The sequence below is a fragment of the Pan troglodytes genome, chromosome 9, assembly GCF_028858775.2.
Source record: "Pan troglodytes isolate AG18354 chromosome 9, NHGRI_mPanTro3-v2.0_pri, whole genome shotgun sequence".
NCBI lineage: Eukaryota > Metazoa > Chordata > Mammalia > Primates > Hominidae > Pan > Pan troglodytes.
In genome coordinates this window covers 61,107,817-61,124,151 of record NC_072407.2, presented here as the reverse complement: position 1 = coordinate 61,124,151, position 16,335 = coordinate 61,107,817, and the positions used below count along the sequence as shown (strand labels likewise).

General features: G+C 37.9%; 1 protein-coding gene across 4 annotated transcripts in view; it reads left to right on the top strand.

Moving 5' to 3' along the window:
• Positions 1–15,379, top strand: part of GLYATL2 (glycine-N-acyltransferase like 2) — a 71,617-nt gene extending 56,238 nt beyond the window's left edge. For 2 of the 4 annotated variants that reach the window (XM_016920934.4, XM_063784055.1), the window contains 6 exons: positions 4,902–4,992; positions 9,778–9,895; positions 11,066–11,173; positions 12,043–12,169; positions 12,263–12,425; positions 14,604–15,379. In XM_016920934.4, coding sequence (XP_016776423.1) covers positions 9,818–9,895; positions 11,066–11,173; positions 12,043–12,169; positions 12,263–12,425; positions 14,604–15,012 — 885 coding nt within the window. In that variant the 5' untranslated portion in view covers positions 4,902–4,992; positions 9,778–9,817 and the 3' untranslated portion in view covers positions 15,013–15,379. The remainder of the gene's footprint in view (positions 1–4,901; positions 4,993–9,777; positions 9,896–11,065; positions 11,174–12,042; positions 12,170–12,262; positions 12,426–14,603) is intronic. The other 2 variants (XM_063784056.1, XM_063784057.1) reach the window with 1 other exon arrangement.
• Positions 15,380–16,335: the final 956 nt, after the last annotated feature.

The following is a 16,335-nucleotide window of genomic DNA, read 5'->3' as shown; positions in this document are numbered from 1 at the left end:
GGCCAGGTGTGGTGGCTCATGCCTGTAATCCTAGCACTTTGGGAGGCCAAGGTAGGTGGATTGCTTGAGCTCAGGTGTTTCTATTTAGGATAAAAGTAGTTTATACACCACAGTTAACAGCGTTATAATATTCTGTCTGTTTCTGTGTACTTATTATTACCTGTGAGTTTTAAAACTTCTGGTGATTATTTATTGCTCACTAATGTTCCTTTCTGTCTCAATGTTCTGTTCTTTCTTTAGCATTTCTTGTAGGAAAGGTCTGATATTGATGAAATCCCTCAGCTCTTGTCTGGGAAAGTATTCTTCCTTCATGTTTGGAGAATATTTTTGTGAGATAAAATTCTAGGGTAAAAGGTATTTTTCCTTCAGCACTTTAAGTGTGTCATGCCACTGTCTCCTAGGTTTACACTGAAAAATCTGCTGTCAGATGTATTGTATCTCCATTGTATGTTATTTATTTCTTTTCTCTTGCTGCTTTTATGTTTCTTTCTCCTTGACCTTTGGGAGTTTGATTTTAAATGTCTTGAGATAGTCTTTGGGTTAAATCTGCTTGGTGTTCTACAACTTTCCTGTACTCAGATACTGATCTCTTTCTCTGGTATGGGGAAGTTCTCTGTTATTATTTCTTTAAATAAACTTTCTACCCCTATCTCCATCTCTACCTTCTCTTTAAAGCCAATAATTCTTAGATTTGCCCTTTCAAGGCTATTTTCTATAACCTGTAGATGTGTTTTGTTGTTTTTTAATTTTTTTATTTTGTATCTTTTGAAAGCGCATTTTTAAATAGCCTGTCTTCAAGCTCACTAATTCTTTTTTCTGCTTTGTTAATTCTGCGAATAAAGGTCTCTGATGGATTCTTCAGTATGACAATTGCATTTTTCAGCTCCAGAATTTCTGATTCTTTTTAACTATTTCAATCTGTCTGTTAAATGTATCTGATAGAATTCTGCATTTCTTCTCTGTGTTATCTTAAGTTTCTTTGAGTTTCCTCAACACAGGTATTCTGAATTCTCTGTCTGAAGGGTCACATATCTCCATTTCTCCAGGATTGGTCCCAGGTGACTTATTAAGTTGATTTGGTGAGGTCCCATTTTTCTCAATGGTGTAGATGCTAGTAGATGTTCTTCAGTGTCTGAGCACTGAAGAGTTAGGTGTTTGCTCTAGTCTTCACTGTCTGGGCTTATTTGTAGCCATCCTTGTTGGAAAGGCTTTCCAGATATTTCAGAAGACGTAGGTATCATGATTTAAGCTGTCTCTACTTTAGAGAGCATCCCAAGCCCAGTAATACTGTGGTTTTTGAAGACTCATAAAGGTACTGCCTCAATAATCTTGGAGAAGATATGGGAGAATTCTCTGGATTACCAGGCAGAGACTGTTCTGTTTTCTTCCCTTACTTTCTCAAAAAAAAAAAAAAAAAAAAAAAAAAAGTCTCTCTCTCTGTTCTGAGCCAACTAAAATTGGGGGTGGAGTGACATAAGCACTCCTGTGGCCACCGCCATTATGACAGTGCTAGATCAGGCCTGAGGCCCGCACAGCACTGCATCTTGACCAAGGCGTGCTGTAATCACTCCTTGACTACTGCCTATGTTCACCTAAGGCTCTGGAACTCTACAATCAGAAGGTAGCAAAGCCAGCAAGGCCTGTGTGCTTCCCATCAGGGCAGTAAGATTCCTCAGGCCCTGAGATACAGATGTGCTGTCCAGAAGTCAGGGACTAGAGTCAAAAACATTAGAGGGCTACCTGGTGTTCTATTATATTGCAGTTGAGCTGAGGTTCAAACCACAAGATGAAGTTCTTCCCACTTTTGTCTTTTCTTTCCAAAGACAGAGGAGTCTCACCACATAGTCACCCCTACCCACTGGTTGCCAGACTACCAACCAGTGTTCTCTTAAGGCCTAAGGGCTCTTAAATCAGCTTGTAGTAAAGTCTACCTGGCCTGGGACTCACCTTTCAGGGCAGTGGGCTTCCTTCTGGCCCAGGGAAGGTCCAGAAATGCTGTTCAAGAGCTAAGTCCTGCAATTGGGGATGTCAAGAGCCCACTTGCTGCTCTACCATGCTGTGGCTGTGCTGGCACCTAAGGTGCAAAACAAAGTCTCTTTATTTCTCCTTCCACATTTCTGAAGCAGAAGGAATCTTGCCCCAGAGCCGCCACAGCTGGAAATGTGCTGAGTCTCACCTGAAACCTGCTATCCTCAGATGCTCACTCAAGGTCCTCAATGTACTAATAGTACCTGGGTACTGCTGTAGCTTATTCAGGGCTCAGGGTTTCTTCTACCAGGTGATGAATGCTGTGAGGACTGGATCCTTTTTTTAATGCAGAGAGTTCCCTTCCAGCCCAGCCTATGTCTGGAAATGTTGTCTGGGAGCTGGGGCCTGGAATGGGGGCCTCACAACTCTGTTTGGTGCCTTATCCTGTTGTGGCTGAGCTGATATCCAAGATGCAAGATGAAGTTCGCCTTACTGTTTCTTTTTCATTCCTCAAGCAGAGGGAAGGAGTCTCTTTAGCAGCTGTGAGCTATGCAGCCTGGGGTTAGGGAAGAGGTGATACCAGCTCTCCTTTGACTGACCCAGCTGGTGTCTCAGTATGTCAAGTGTCCCCCCAGTCCACAATTTCTGAGCCTAATTCAGCACTAGGACTCACTTAAGAGTTGCAGTCCTTATGGTTTACACTGCCTTTCAAGTTTACTTGGAAACACAGAGAACTGTAGGCCCTCTGTGGTGAGGTTTTCAGTCACTGAAGTTTTGACTGCTGGGATTGGTGATTCCCCTCGGGTTAGGGCTGGTTTAAATGCTCCCTCTGCCTCCATGGGCAGGTGTCAGCTGAGTTTGGTCTAGTTTTCCTTTGTGTCTAACACGACAGCAATGAGTTCAATGCCTCATAATTGCTGTGTTCTTTCTACCCCCGTGCCCCGAGATACACTGTGCACCACACTACTGCTACTGAGGTTGGGAGGGATGGGGGTTGGTGATTCAAGACTGTTTTTTTCTGTCTCTTCAGTGCCTCTTTCAGGGATATGAAGTCAAAACCAGGTACTATGAGTGCTCACTTGATTTTTGGCCCTCATGAAGGTATTTTTTTCTGTGTAGTTGTTAACTTGGTGCCTTGTGGGGTATGGGGAAATGATTAGTGGAGGCTTCTATTCTGCCACTTGCTTTGCTTCTCCTCCCCATTATAAACTATATAAAAAAAAATTTAATGGCTCAAGAAATTACTTAAGTAATACTCAGTATAGAAAAAAAAATGTGTTCTCTCAACTATCCACAGTGTGCTGTCAATTATGGAATAAAACATATGTATTGACTAGTTGAAATGGACCATTTTTTTTAAAAGGATGATTAGTTTACTGTATAACTCTATAAACTTTGATATGTATTTAACAAATTAATCGTTTACAATTATGAATATGTAAAAATTCTTTGATAGATTATGTGAACCACTTTTGGTTCAAAAAGTAGAGTAACTAAAACTATAAAACTCAATGCCTTACATAGCAAGAATGTGCAGATAGTATTAAATTCTCACTGATGATTTTTAATATGTCATCTGGAGTAGATGATTTAGGTTTGTAAGAAGATATAAACTGCCTAAGGGTAGAGAATCACTCTCTACAGAATCATAGTGTCATTAAAATAATTCAATATTTGGCCTCATATTCCAGACATTGCCACTGGTTAGTTTTGTGACCTGGGGGAAGACATTTATTTTTTTCTCAGCAACAGCTTCCTTATTTATGTAAAAATAACTCATGCTTTTCTCATGTTATAAATGATTACAATTTGTGAAGTTTCTTTCACTTCCAGAAAGTGGGTGAATTTTTTTTAATTAGAGATAGTATCTTACCCTGTTCCCCAGGCTGAAGTGCAGTGGTGAAATAGCTTACTGCGATCTCAAGTTTCTGGGCTCAAGTAATCTTTCCATCTCAGTCTGCTGAGTAGTTGCGACTATAGACACATGCCACTACATCTGGCTAATTAAAAACCAAAATTTTAAAGACTGGGGTTTTATTAGGTCGCCCTGGCTTGTATCAATTTTTTGCCCTCAAGCGATCCTCCTGCCTCAGCTTCCCAAGTAGCTGGTATTACCGATGTGAGCCACTGCACCCAGTATAAAAATTTTATAACTTATATTTTCCCATGTTTTAATCTCGATGTCTTCAAAATGTAATGTTGATCAGATTCTTTTAGATAGCTTTTTATAACATACTGATTGCCAGGCACTCTGGGAGCCTCTGATTTACCTGATCTGGAAAAGTTCTTGTATTGTTAACAAACAAGCCTAACTGATCTTGAAGTAGATGGTGTGAGGAACACACTTTGAAAAACAATGTTTGTCTCTGTTCCACTACAAAGCTAATTCCAGTCCCCCTGAAACTTTTCTCCAGTAATTGATTTTTCTTCTTAAACTTACAATGCCCCTCCCTGTTGCTCCACTTTAGACAACCAGAGGACAAGGTATATGAAACTGAGTTCTCATTATTACAGTAACTTCCTTGAGGCATTTTTGGCTTTTTCCAAGCCACAAATGGTTGAAAGTATTAAGCCAGGTATTTTGCATTGAAATCAAACTTTCCAACTCTTTGTTTGCTCTACTGACATCATTTAAATAAGGCTGCAGCTGTGCTATTTTTGCCAACAATGGAAAATTGACTTAATATTGTTCTAGAATAGCCTTTCAGCTACAAGAGGTTATATATAAATCAAAAGATTCTTGAGTAAAACTTCTTAGAATTGTAGAAGCTGCTCAATACGGAACATATTCTCAGTCCTCCTCTGGTCCACAAAGCCTGTGATTTCTTGTCTATGGACAGAACGTCTGGTTTAATCTACAGGAACCCATAACTTCCTGAAGCTTTATGCTTAACAGTGACAACGTGAGTCAGTTGAATTTTATTGTGTTTCAGTCCATAGAGTGTTAGCTACAGAAACCTTTCCATTGCCATACTGAGAAAGTGCAGCAGGCAGTGTGCCTACAGGTCTACAAAGAAACTTCAGGTAAGCAGAATTATTTAGAACAGCCTTTTTATCTTGGCAGTTCAATTAATTTGGATTCTTGTTCTAAAGCATTTGTATTTGTTAATTTATTTCTTTTCCCCTGCAAAGCCTTGGAAAGAGCACTCCCCAGGGTCTCAATGTTGAGAATGAATTCTTCAAAACCTTTTAGGTACCTGAAACTGGAAATACTTCAGAAAAAGCCAGTGCGTATCCTTTTGAATTTGTAAAATGTCCAAATGCTTTCCTTGAATTATAAGTTATCAATATGCTTGTACCTTTCTCTGACACCCTCTAGATCTCCATAGTAATACTGTTAGCAAAAAAAAAAAAAATCAATATTCTCCTTGCCTCCAATCCTGCTTCTAAAGTATTAGTGGTTTATTTGCATAGAAAAATCTTCCTTCTTCCTTCTGTGTCATGTGGCTAGAATAAAACAATGCTTTTCTGTTGCCCTCTGCCAAATTTATCTCCATTCATTGAAACATTTGGCAACTGGTATCCTAATGTTTCTCTCCAACAAACTTCTGCTACATCCTATTCATGTCTGTGGTACCTGAAACTCCCATTCCCTTCTTGGCTCCTACTCTGTTGACTTGGAGTTGAAGCCAACAGCCCTACATCCCAAACTGATCTACCTCTGAGTGCCTCTGACATCTTAACCTCTAATAGTCTAATATCTGATCCCAATCTCCTATTTTTAAGTACATTTCTCCCTGTCTATTAACATTGCTCTTCTTTGACTTCATCAAGTACTTTCTTCCATGGCTTTTTCTATATTTTCTTACTTTATTGGTCTCCAACCTACTTTACTTTTTTTCTTCTCTCTCCTGGATGCTACAGTTTGTAAGTTTCAATCTCTCATTTCTATATACTCAAATGCTTTGTCCCTTATCTTTTTTGCTACACCAGCTCTGAAAAAACCAACCTTGGTTTGTTTTAATTTGTCTTCTCTGCTTCTACTCTCAGGGTGCTGAGCTCAATATATTGTTGAGTAACACTTCCAAATCATAGTGTCCATCTTTACATTATCCTAAGCATGCTTGCTAGTCCTTGCTAATTCTAGTCCACTCTTTCTCCCATTAACATCAAAAGCCGTTTAAACCCTAACTGTTTCCCATAAAATCCTACTTCTTTTTCTCGACACTTTCTTGGCATACTCCCTCACCCACTTACTGCTAAAAAGTGATTTTGGAAATAGGAAAAAATTTTACCTCTTCCAGGAAACAGACATTCAAAAATAACTTGCCAACTCTCTGCTCTTTTTTTCTAACCCTGTGTACTCCCATATAAAATTAGTCCTCACTTAACATTGTCAATAGGTTCTTGGAAACTGCAATTTCAAATGAAACAACATATAACAAAATTAATTTTACCATAAGCTAATTAGTATAAAGAAGAGTTAAATTCCTACAGCATATTTCTAGTCACAAAAACATCACCAAACTTATAAATAAAGAACCCAAACACTTCTAATATAAAACAATGAACTAAATGGAAACTGCATATACATTTAATAAATATTAATAAAAACAAGATAATTATTTACCTAATTTTTGGTGAGTCTGTGTGATGGTGGTCACAGTAGTGGTGGGTTAAATTGAGAAATAAATGTTTGCAAAGCAAAAGTTGTAAGGAGCACCTCTTGCCTCTATGAAGTTAAAATTCAATCACAAATATGGTGGGCTCACTGAGTCCTTTGGCACAGCATTGTTTATTGTCATTCATTTGTATGATTATCATAGACTTTATGAATTTTTGTTTTATTATGAATGTTTCATTCATTCATTCATTTTTCAACTGGCTTTTTCCAGTTCAGGGGAGCAAGTGACTGAAGCCTGTCCTGGTAGCTCAGAGCACAAGGCAGGAACCCACCCCAGACTGGACACCTTTCCATCACAGGGCGCGCACACACACACACACACACACACATGGTCTCACTCATCCTGGGACAATTTAGACAGAGAAAATCCATGCAGACATGAGGAGAACAGGCAAACTGCACATAGACAGTGGTCCAGCCAGGAATTGATGTTTTTCTCTTCACCATTGTAATGAAAAGATATTGAACAAAATGACATTATTTGATGACCTGCTGTATACGTACATACATACACCTGCATCTGCATCCATCCTAATTTTTTTTCTGACTTTTCACTGGAAGAAGTATTCTTCCAGTCCAAAACTTAATTTAACAAGTATGCTGAGAATTATCATTGACGATTACATGAATTAATCAACATAAAGAAGCTGAAATAGTGGTTGGCATTTTGTATATAAGGTCAATGAATTTCTGTCACCTTTCTATGTCCTATTTACACATTGGCCTATTAATGACTTACATCTTCCCTTTTGTAGTTAGTATAGGTATGCTTAACTCTCATCTAATAAGAGAAATGCCTTTTTTGAGCTCTTGTACCTCTCCTCTGTCCTTCAATATTCTCATGTTCTTCTTCCTTTCCTGGTCAAGTTCTTTGAAAAAGTTACCTTCACTTCCTCACATTTCATTCCACATCTCTTACCAAGTCAGTAATCAACTCCTAACTCCAAAATGCACTGCCATCTTTAGTACTCATATCTTTTAGCTTCTCAGCAGCCTTTGACTGCTTTGGTCACTCTTTCCTTGAAGCTGATTGCTCTCCTCTGTGGAATATGCTACCAAAGCCTGCAGAATGGGCAGAATGCTGTGCCATTTGGTTAGTGCACCCATCATCCTAGACAGTGACAGAAACACATTAGCTTTTTCTAGATCTGTGGTTTGCCTCAAAATATCTATTTTGTGTCAATAGATTTATTCAAGCAAGTTACATGTAGTCCATCTTTGAAGTTGCAGTTTTCTTCATTTATGTTTCTGTCCGGTGGAATGGTCACCTTCACTGGATTAGAGGTCTTTAAAATGTCCTTCAGAACCTTGTATATACACAAATTACCACCATGCTAAACACTTCACATACCTTTTCTGGCAATGAAATCATGACAACCTACAAAGTAGATATTACTATCCCCATTTTATAGATAATGCAACTGAGACAGAGACTAAAATAATTTGACTTACCTAAGGTGACCCAGATAGCCAGAGGAGGAGCCAGGGGTGGAGTTTTGGTTTGTTTAATTCCAAAGCCCATGTTGTTAACCACTGTACTTCCTTTTGTATTGATTATGGCTATACACTTACATATATACATGCATACATACATGTCATATTTATTGAGTTTTCTAGGATTGCAGAAAGTATTAATGGCTTCCTTGCAAACCATCAAAATAGTGTAGAAAATTTTCTATTTGTTGGTTCTTGGAAAATATGGCCATTCTTATATATTGCCTTCAAGTATCATATGAGGTATTACATATTTATATGTATTGTCAGCCGTGTATATGGCTGGAAGAAAGTTCAAAAGTTCATATTTATATGTTATTTATATACTACTTTGTTTCAGAAAGACTTTCAGGTGGGTATATGCAAATGTACATATACACAGATAACCATTCACCTATGCATCTTTATATTATTTTTTAAATTTTTATTTTATTTTATTTTATTTTATTTATTTTATTTTTTGAGATAGAGTCTCACAGTGTCACCCAGGCTGGAATGCAGTGGTGCGATATCAGATCACTGCAACCTCCTCTTCCTTGGTTCAAGCGATTCTCCTGCTTGGCTACTCAAGCCTCCTGAGTAGCTGGGACTACTGACACTCACCACCACTAGCTGGGACTACTGACACTCACCACCACAGCCGGCTAGTTTTTTGTATTTTTAGTAGAGACGGAGTTTCACTATGTTGGCCAGGCTGGTCTCAAACTCCTGACCTCGTGATCTGCCCGCCTTGGCCTCCCAAAGTGCTGGGATTACAGGCTGAGCCACTGCACCTGGCCTGCATCTTTATATTATTAATTGGGATTACATCATATGTTTTCCTGACTTTGTAACACAGACGTTTTCCTATGTCATTAAACACTCTTCAAAGACATCATTTTGATAGTTGCCTGGTAATCTATTATTTGGATACACCATCATTAACTTGATCATTTCTTCATAATGAATTTTGTATTATATCTTATATACAGTATATTATAATAAATTTTCTTATGTTTACATCCTTAAACATATCTATTATTATTTCCTTGGGATGAGTTTCAGGATGTGGAATTACTGAATAAAAGGGTTTGGTCTATTTTTAAGGTTGCTAACATATAATTTCAATTCCTAGATCTTGCCAATTTCTACTTGGTGGTATCATCACTAATCAACAATTTTTTCTTCCTATGGTTTTGTTCCTTAGGAGAAAAGGGACTACACACAATATAGTCTGCAAGGTTTTTTTTTTTTTTCCAGAAGATTACATTCTTTCTTGATAGCTGAAAATAGTACCCATGCTATGGGAACATTAGAGCAAGTGTTTCAATGCTTGGGGGTGGGGGGCTCTCCTGAGGGACAATCCCTGAAGAGATGCATTATTTTTTATTTGTGTCTGGACAGCGGAAGGCATTCACTCTCCATATTCTTTTACTGGTTTGAATCAAATGAGCATGGGAGATATATTTTGCCAGGTATGTTAATGTACTTTTTAAGTGGAATTGTATGGAGATTACTAAGGAGCCCTGAAGTCTAGTTACACCTCTGTGCTTTAGTTTCTCATTTGTAAACTGAAAAGTTTGGACTAGATAATTTCTAAAGCCCATCACTGCTAATAGTGTATGATGTCCCTGGTGACTTCTCCTTCCTCTTCTTTCTGGACACCTATCATATCTCTCTAGGTATTTTTGTTTTTGTGTTTATTTCCTTAGATCATCTTCTTGAGGGAAAGAAGCTGAAGTGCTACATAAGATGCTTGTGCTTCATAACTCTCAGAAGCTGCAGATTCTGTATAAATCCTTAGAAAAGAGCATCCCTGAATCCATAAAGGTAACGGAGTAGGAGGAGAACAGAGGAGAGAGATGGTTGAGTTGAGAGGAGGACAGATTCAGGATTCATAACCTTAATGGGGAGATGGGAACGCAAGTCTAAAGTGAGAATCTGTGCAAAGATGACTTTAATATCAATATCCAGTCAATCACCTACTTTGCTTCCTTTTTGTGACCTCTTAAACATCTTTTGAATTTATCCTTCTGCTATCTTTGGTGTACTTTGTCATCTCTTCCAGGTAATTGCAATACCTCCTTGTCTCCAATCTTAACAGCCTAGTTACAACTTCGTGATGAGAGTTATCTATATGACACATATAGGGTCATATCACTCCCTGGTTTTAAAATTTGCCATAGCAAATTTGCAGAGTCCATCTCCAAGGCTTAATTGGGTTACAGGGTTTATCCCAAAATTCTCCAGCCTTTTTTATTTTGCCTGTCAACATTCTCCTGCCATATACCACTTGCTACAAATATTGAGCCCCTCACAGTTCAGTAGACATGATATCATCTGCCATACTTTTCATCATTTCACTCATGCTTTTTCTCCTACTTGTAATAACTTGCTCTCATTCTCTATTTTGCCAGAAAAAGGCATAACATATTCATCAAGACCCAGTTCAGATATTGCTTCTGATATTGTAAGTTTCCTTATCACTTCCTAGACAGGTAGTGCTTTTCCTCCTTGGGATCCTATACCACCGTATACATATATCTCTCAGACCACGTGTCCTACGATGGTTGAACTATGTACTCTCTATCCTTCTAAACTTAACTGTAGGGTTGTAGCCATATCATATTCACCTTTGGGTTTTTCATGCTTAAGACAGACCTGATACATAATAGATGCCAAATAAATAGTGTGTTATGAAAGAAAGAAAGAAAAAAAATGAGAAAATTGCATGAATTTTTTAGAAATGAATGAATATCAGGGAAGCCAGTTCCTAATGACTCAGGTATTAACTTGGATTTTTGTGGATGCTTTTTGGGCCGTCTAGCAGTATAACTCTCAATGAGTACCCCAATGAGCCATCCTGGAAGCACTGGCCCATCCTAAGTCCTCCTATACTTCTTGTCCTTATTTCTCATGCCATGTCTTATTTCTCCACATGTAAGACTCTATATTGGAGAAGAACTTCATCCTCTCCTGCTTTGTTCTGTTGCATCGTAGGTATATGGTGCCATTTTCAACATAAAAGATAAAAACCCTTTCAACATGGAGGTGCTGGTAGATGCCTGGCCAGATTACCAGATCGTCATTACCCGGCCTCAGAAACAGGTAGGAGCAACAGTTACTGAATATGAGGGTAGTCACTCTCCAGACATTCTCTGCATGGCAATGAGGGAACTGAAACTGAGGGGTGGTGAGAAGAACATTGACAATGTTGATGTATGCAGGTTTTGGAAGGGCTGTTTGGGAGACAGGGTAGGGCAGTGAGATAAGGCTTGAACTTAGATCCAGTGATCAGTAATCCAGGATGTGTAAATAAAATTAGGATTCCACCCAGTCAATCTATTCCATCAAGATTCTGATCATAGGAATACATCCCAACCTAGACTTCTATGGCTGAATGTGATTAAGAAGTGTTTTCACCTGCAAGGACTCCCAAGGGGAAGTGTCAACAGCAGAGGGTAGGCAGGCATATGGAGGCAGACTGAGCTGTCTATTCTAGGTACTACTCTGGCTCTGGAATGATGGTTCTTTCCAAAACTTCATCTATTCACATGCACACCAAGAGCCAATCACTGAGCCAGCCCCAGAGTGCTGGGTCAGGATTAGCACAGGTGACACCTTGTCAAAAACCTGGAGCCTTGCCAAACCTGTTCTTTATATTTCTTTCCATACCTTAGGCACCTTCACTTTTAAATGCTTAACATACACCATTTTGGGTACACTTCCCATTCTAGACAATGGAGTTATTTACTCACCCTCTCAAGGGCAGCTCACTTTAGTGCCCTAAAAGAAAGAAACTATCTTCAGTGTATCAAGAGTGAGTTATTCTTGAAGTGACTCCAAGGCCATTTTCTACACCTGTCTCAGAAAAACAGAATATTTCAAACAATTGAATCTCTAGCACTCTAGACCTATGCAAGAACATTTTTTAAATTGTAGCGCTATGTAAATATAATTGATATTTGTTATATCAGGAGATGAAAGATGACCAGGATCATTATACCAACACTTACCACATCTTCACCAAAGCTCCTGACAAATTAGAGGAAGTCCTGTCATACTCCAATGTAATCAGCTGGGAGCAAACTTTGCAGATCCAAGGTAACTAGTCTGAGTTAAAAGAAAAAGATCCATGGTTTATTCCTAGCCGATATGGAAGGCATAAAGTGGTACTTGTCTTTCTCCTTTCTCCAGGTTGCCAAGAGGGCTTGGATGAAGCAATAAGAAAGGTTGCAACTTCAAAATCAGTGCAGGTAGATTACATGAAAACCATCCTCTTTATACCGGAATTACCAAAGAAACACAAGACCTCAAGTAATGACAAGATGGAGTTATTTGAAGTGGATGATGATAACAAGTGAGATTTTACCTTTTGCTTCCCAAATTCCTTGATAGAATTACTGAGTTGCCACAAAGGCTGTACTTGGAAATGTAGGATTTGAGACTAAATTATGATGGGCTACACAATTGCATGGGTAAAGAAAGGGAGTTATGTTAGCAACTGTGTACTGAGCATGGACAGAGCCTTCATTAGACAAGGTCTTTATGCATATTATTTCACTTAGGGCTCACAACGTCCTTCTGAGAGGGTAATGGACATCATGGTGACATCAAAACATGTTTACTGAAACTATTTATGTCTTACAAAATGCTGCATGCTTATAGAAAATACATAAGTATATAAAATAAAAAATAAAATCTGTCCACTTGGGTTCCCTTGCTAGGTGTAAATAATTTTGACACTGATATTATGCTTTTAGTACTCTATATGAGTTATGTATTTATTTTTACAACACATACACATACTTTACTGCAACTTCTGCAATGAATATCATCATAAATAGATCATTGCACAGTTGTGTAAATATATCTGAAAGATGAATTACTAGAATTAAAATTGTTGAGTCAAATAATATGCATACTAAATAAATGATGTTAACAAACTGGATGGCAAGATTTTCATGAATTTAATGTGTGATATCATAACTTATGAAACAACCTAAACATCCAGTAATGGGGAAATGGATAAATTTATTATGGGACATTGAAACATTAGAATACTATGCAGCCATTAAAAAGAATGAAGTAGCTCTACACGACAGATTATAAAATATTTCCAAAATAGATTGCTACATGAAAAAAAATAAGGTGGATAGAACAATGTATATAATATGCTACCATTTGTGTAAATAAACAAATGTACATATACATCTAGAATTGCAGAGAATAACTGGAAAGTTGTAAAAAATATGTTGGCATTAGTGGTTGCTTCTAGACAAAGTAACTGGGTAATATGAGATCAGAGAAAGAAGAGAGATTTGCTTTCCTCTAGTAATCCATTTATGCTTTATATTTGTATTACTAATTGAAAAAATAAATAGAATTTAAACACACACTCACAGGTACATTTGATTTAGCCAGAAAAGTCAACACTCTTCAAATCCTGCTTTGCCCCACCAGTGTTCATATGAGACACTTAAGGGGAACATATACACAGGGAAAATGATAAATGGGGATTAAATAATATTTAGTAGTATAACTCTGGAAATCTGGCATGAAATACCTGCCCTAAGGTGATTCCTCTAAGCCTACATGGATATCTTGGTATCTTGCCACTCTCGGTTTGGCTATCCACAGGAGAGGGTACAGGAAAGGATACTTGAGATCTTTCAGGAAGCAAGTCCAGGATCAGGTGAAGTGAGCAAAAACAAAGCATCACCCATAGAAAACTTAGCGTTCTGTTGCCCACCCACTGGCAAACATGAAGTGACTCTGAAACTGACAAACTTCTCAAAACTCTTTCTCCCTGGAGAGGGGCAAAACTTCCTGGAGATCTTCTCTCTTCCACCATCCCCATATTTACAGACGATATTACTGTAATTTCACAAGCAAGAAAACCAAGTAAATAAGAGAACATAACCTTTCCAAAAGAAAATAATCAGGATTAGAATCCCAATGGTTAGCACCAAAAATGTAGTATTCTTTTTCTTATATTGCAGCTTCTTAAACTGCGTTTCTGGGTATGTGATGAAGGGCTTTGGGACACGTGAAGATGTAAGATCAGCATTGTTCTCATCTTCCTGTAAAATATGTTTTATTGGAATATCTGTTCAATGAAATACTATCTTGTATATTTAGATATCTTGTGATGTAGAACTCAAAATGCACATGGTTTCATACATGCATCTTTCAAGTAAATTCAGCCATGTGGAGGGCTTCTATGGCCTATATTCACACTCTTTTAGGGACATGTGTTCATTTTCTTCCTTAGGGCACTTAGTGGGATATTTTGAGATGTCCTATAACATATCATGCTGTCTCTCTGCTATTAAATGGGCCATAAAACACACAGTGTTCCCCCATCAACTATTTGGAAACATTTTGAAGCGGAAATAGAAAAGGTAGTTGTTATGCATCTATTGCCTCCTCCAGGCTGTAGGGTCCTTAAGGAAAGGAATGGTGTTATATCTATTTTTTGCAATTCCAGTGTTTGGTAATATTGGCTGAATAAATGTAAAATTCTTTTTCTTCACAGGGAAGGAAACTTTTCAAACATGTTCTTAGATGCTTCACATGCAGGTCTTGTGAATGAACACTGGGCCTTTGGGAAAAATGAGAGGAGCTTGAAATATATTGAACGCTGCCTCCAGGATTTTCTAGGATTTGGTGTGCTGGGTCCAGAGCGCCAGCTTGTCTCTTGGATTGTGATGGAACAGTCCTGTGAGTTGAGAATGGGTTATACTGTCCCCAAATACAGACACCAAGGCAACATGTTGCAAATTGGTTATCATCTTGAAAAGTATCTTTCTCAGAAAGAAATCCCATTTTATTTCCATGTGGCAGATAATAATGAGAAAAGCCTACAGGCACTGAACAATTTGGGGTTTAAGATTTGTCCTTGTGGCTGGCATCAGTGGAAATGCACCCCCAAGAAATATTGTTGATTGATTCCACTGTCCATTTCAAATCTTTCTTATCAGTAAAAAAACATTAATTCAAACACAAGCATTGTGATCTACATTAGCACAAAATGCAACTGATTATCTAGGATCTGTGTATTACTTAAGCTCACCCTTAACATTTTTACCTTCCTTCTCCTCTGTATTCTTACAGAAAATTAGAAGCTCAATCTTATGGTCTCATAATTTCCTTTATGATGACAGACATCTCAGAATTAAAATCACCCAATGCCAATCATTAGTGCCAAGATAACCCTTTAACGGCAACACTTTCTTAAATGAAGACTATTTCTTTCATGAAAAAATTCACTTTTATGACTTTCTTGTTAAAATAAAAAGTCTGCTTTTAAAAGTGTCTCCTCTGGTATTCTTCCCTTCCTTCTAAAAAGTTATCCCAAGGATTTTTAAAAAGCCCTCAGCATCATTGCTTTTTCTTCGGAGTACCCTCTGAGGAGCTTTGAGATGCTCCGCTAAATTAAATTTTGTGGCCATGAGTGAAAATTTGGTTTTCTAACTTGCTTTTTATTCACAAGGGGTTGCTAGGTTGAGTTGCAAATTTAAAGCTTAACTTTAAATTTTCAAGATAATTTTTATGTCTATGATGTATTAGTTTTGCCATTATAACAAATTATGATAAATATTATGACTTAAAGCAACACAATTTGTTATCTTATATTTATGGCAATCAGAAGTTCAGAATAGGATTTATGAGGCTAAACCCAACATGTTGGCAGGTACAGTTCCTTCTGGAGGTTATACGGGTAAATCAACTCCCTTGCCTTTTCCAGATCATAGAGGCTGTCCTCACTCCTTAGCTTGTGTCTCTGTATCACATCATCTTTTATCTCTCTACTTTGATCATCATCGCATCACTTTCTTCTCTTCTACACTCAAATCTCCCTCTGCCTCCCTCTTAGAAGGACACTTGCATATACATAGGACCAACCTGGATAATCCAGGATAATCTCCCCATCTCAAGATTGTTAATTTAATCACACTTGTGAAGTCTCTTTTGCCATATAACACTCAAAGCTTCTAGGGATTAGGACCTTAATATTTTTGGAGAGGCATTATTCGGCCACCCCTTATGTGTACAAGTATATGTTTTTTCCTGAGCAAAGTTACCTCATACTTTCAGAATTTAAATGTTCTCAGTCCAAGTCTGGTCATGATTTCTATATTCCAGGTCCATGTTGATGGAAAACTGAACTTACTCTAGCTTGAGACCTTATCTATCTCAAATCCTATCAGCTATGACTTAAGGGTAAAGATCATTTAAAAAAATTGGTAGTTGGCCGAGCACGGTGG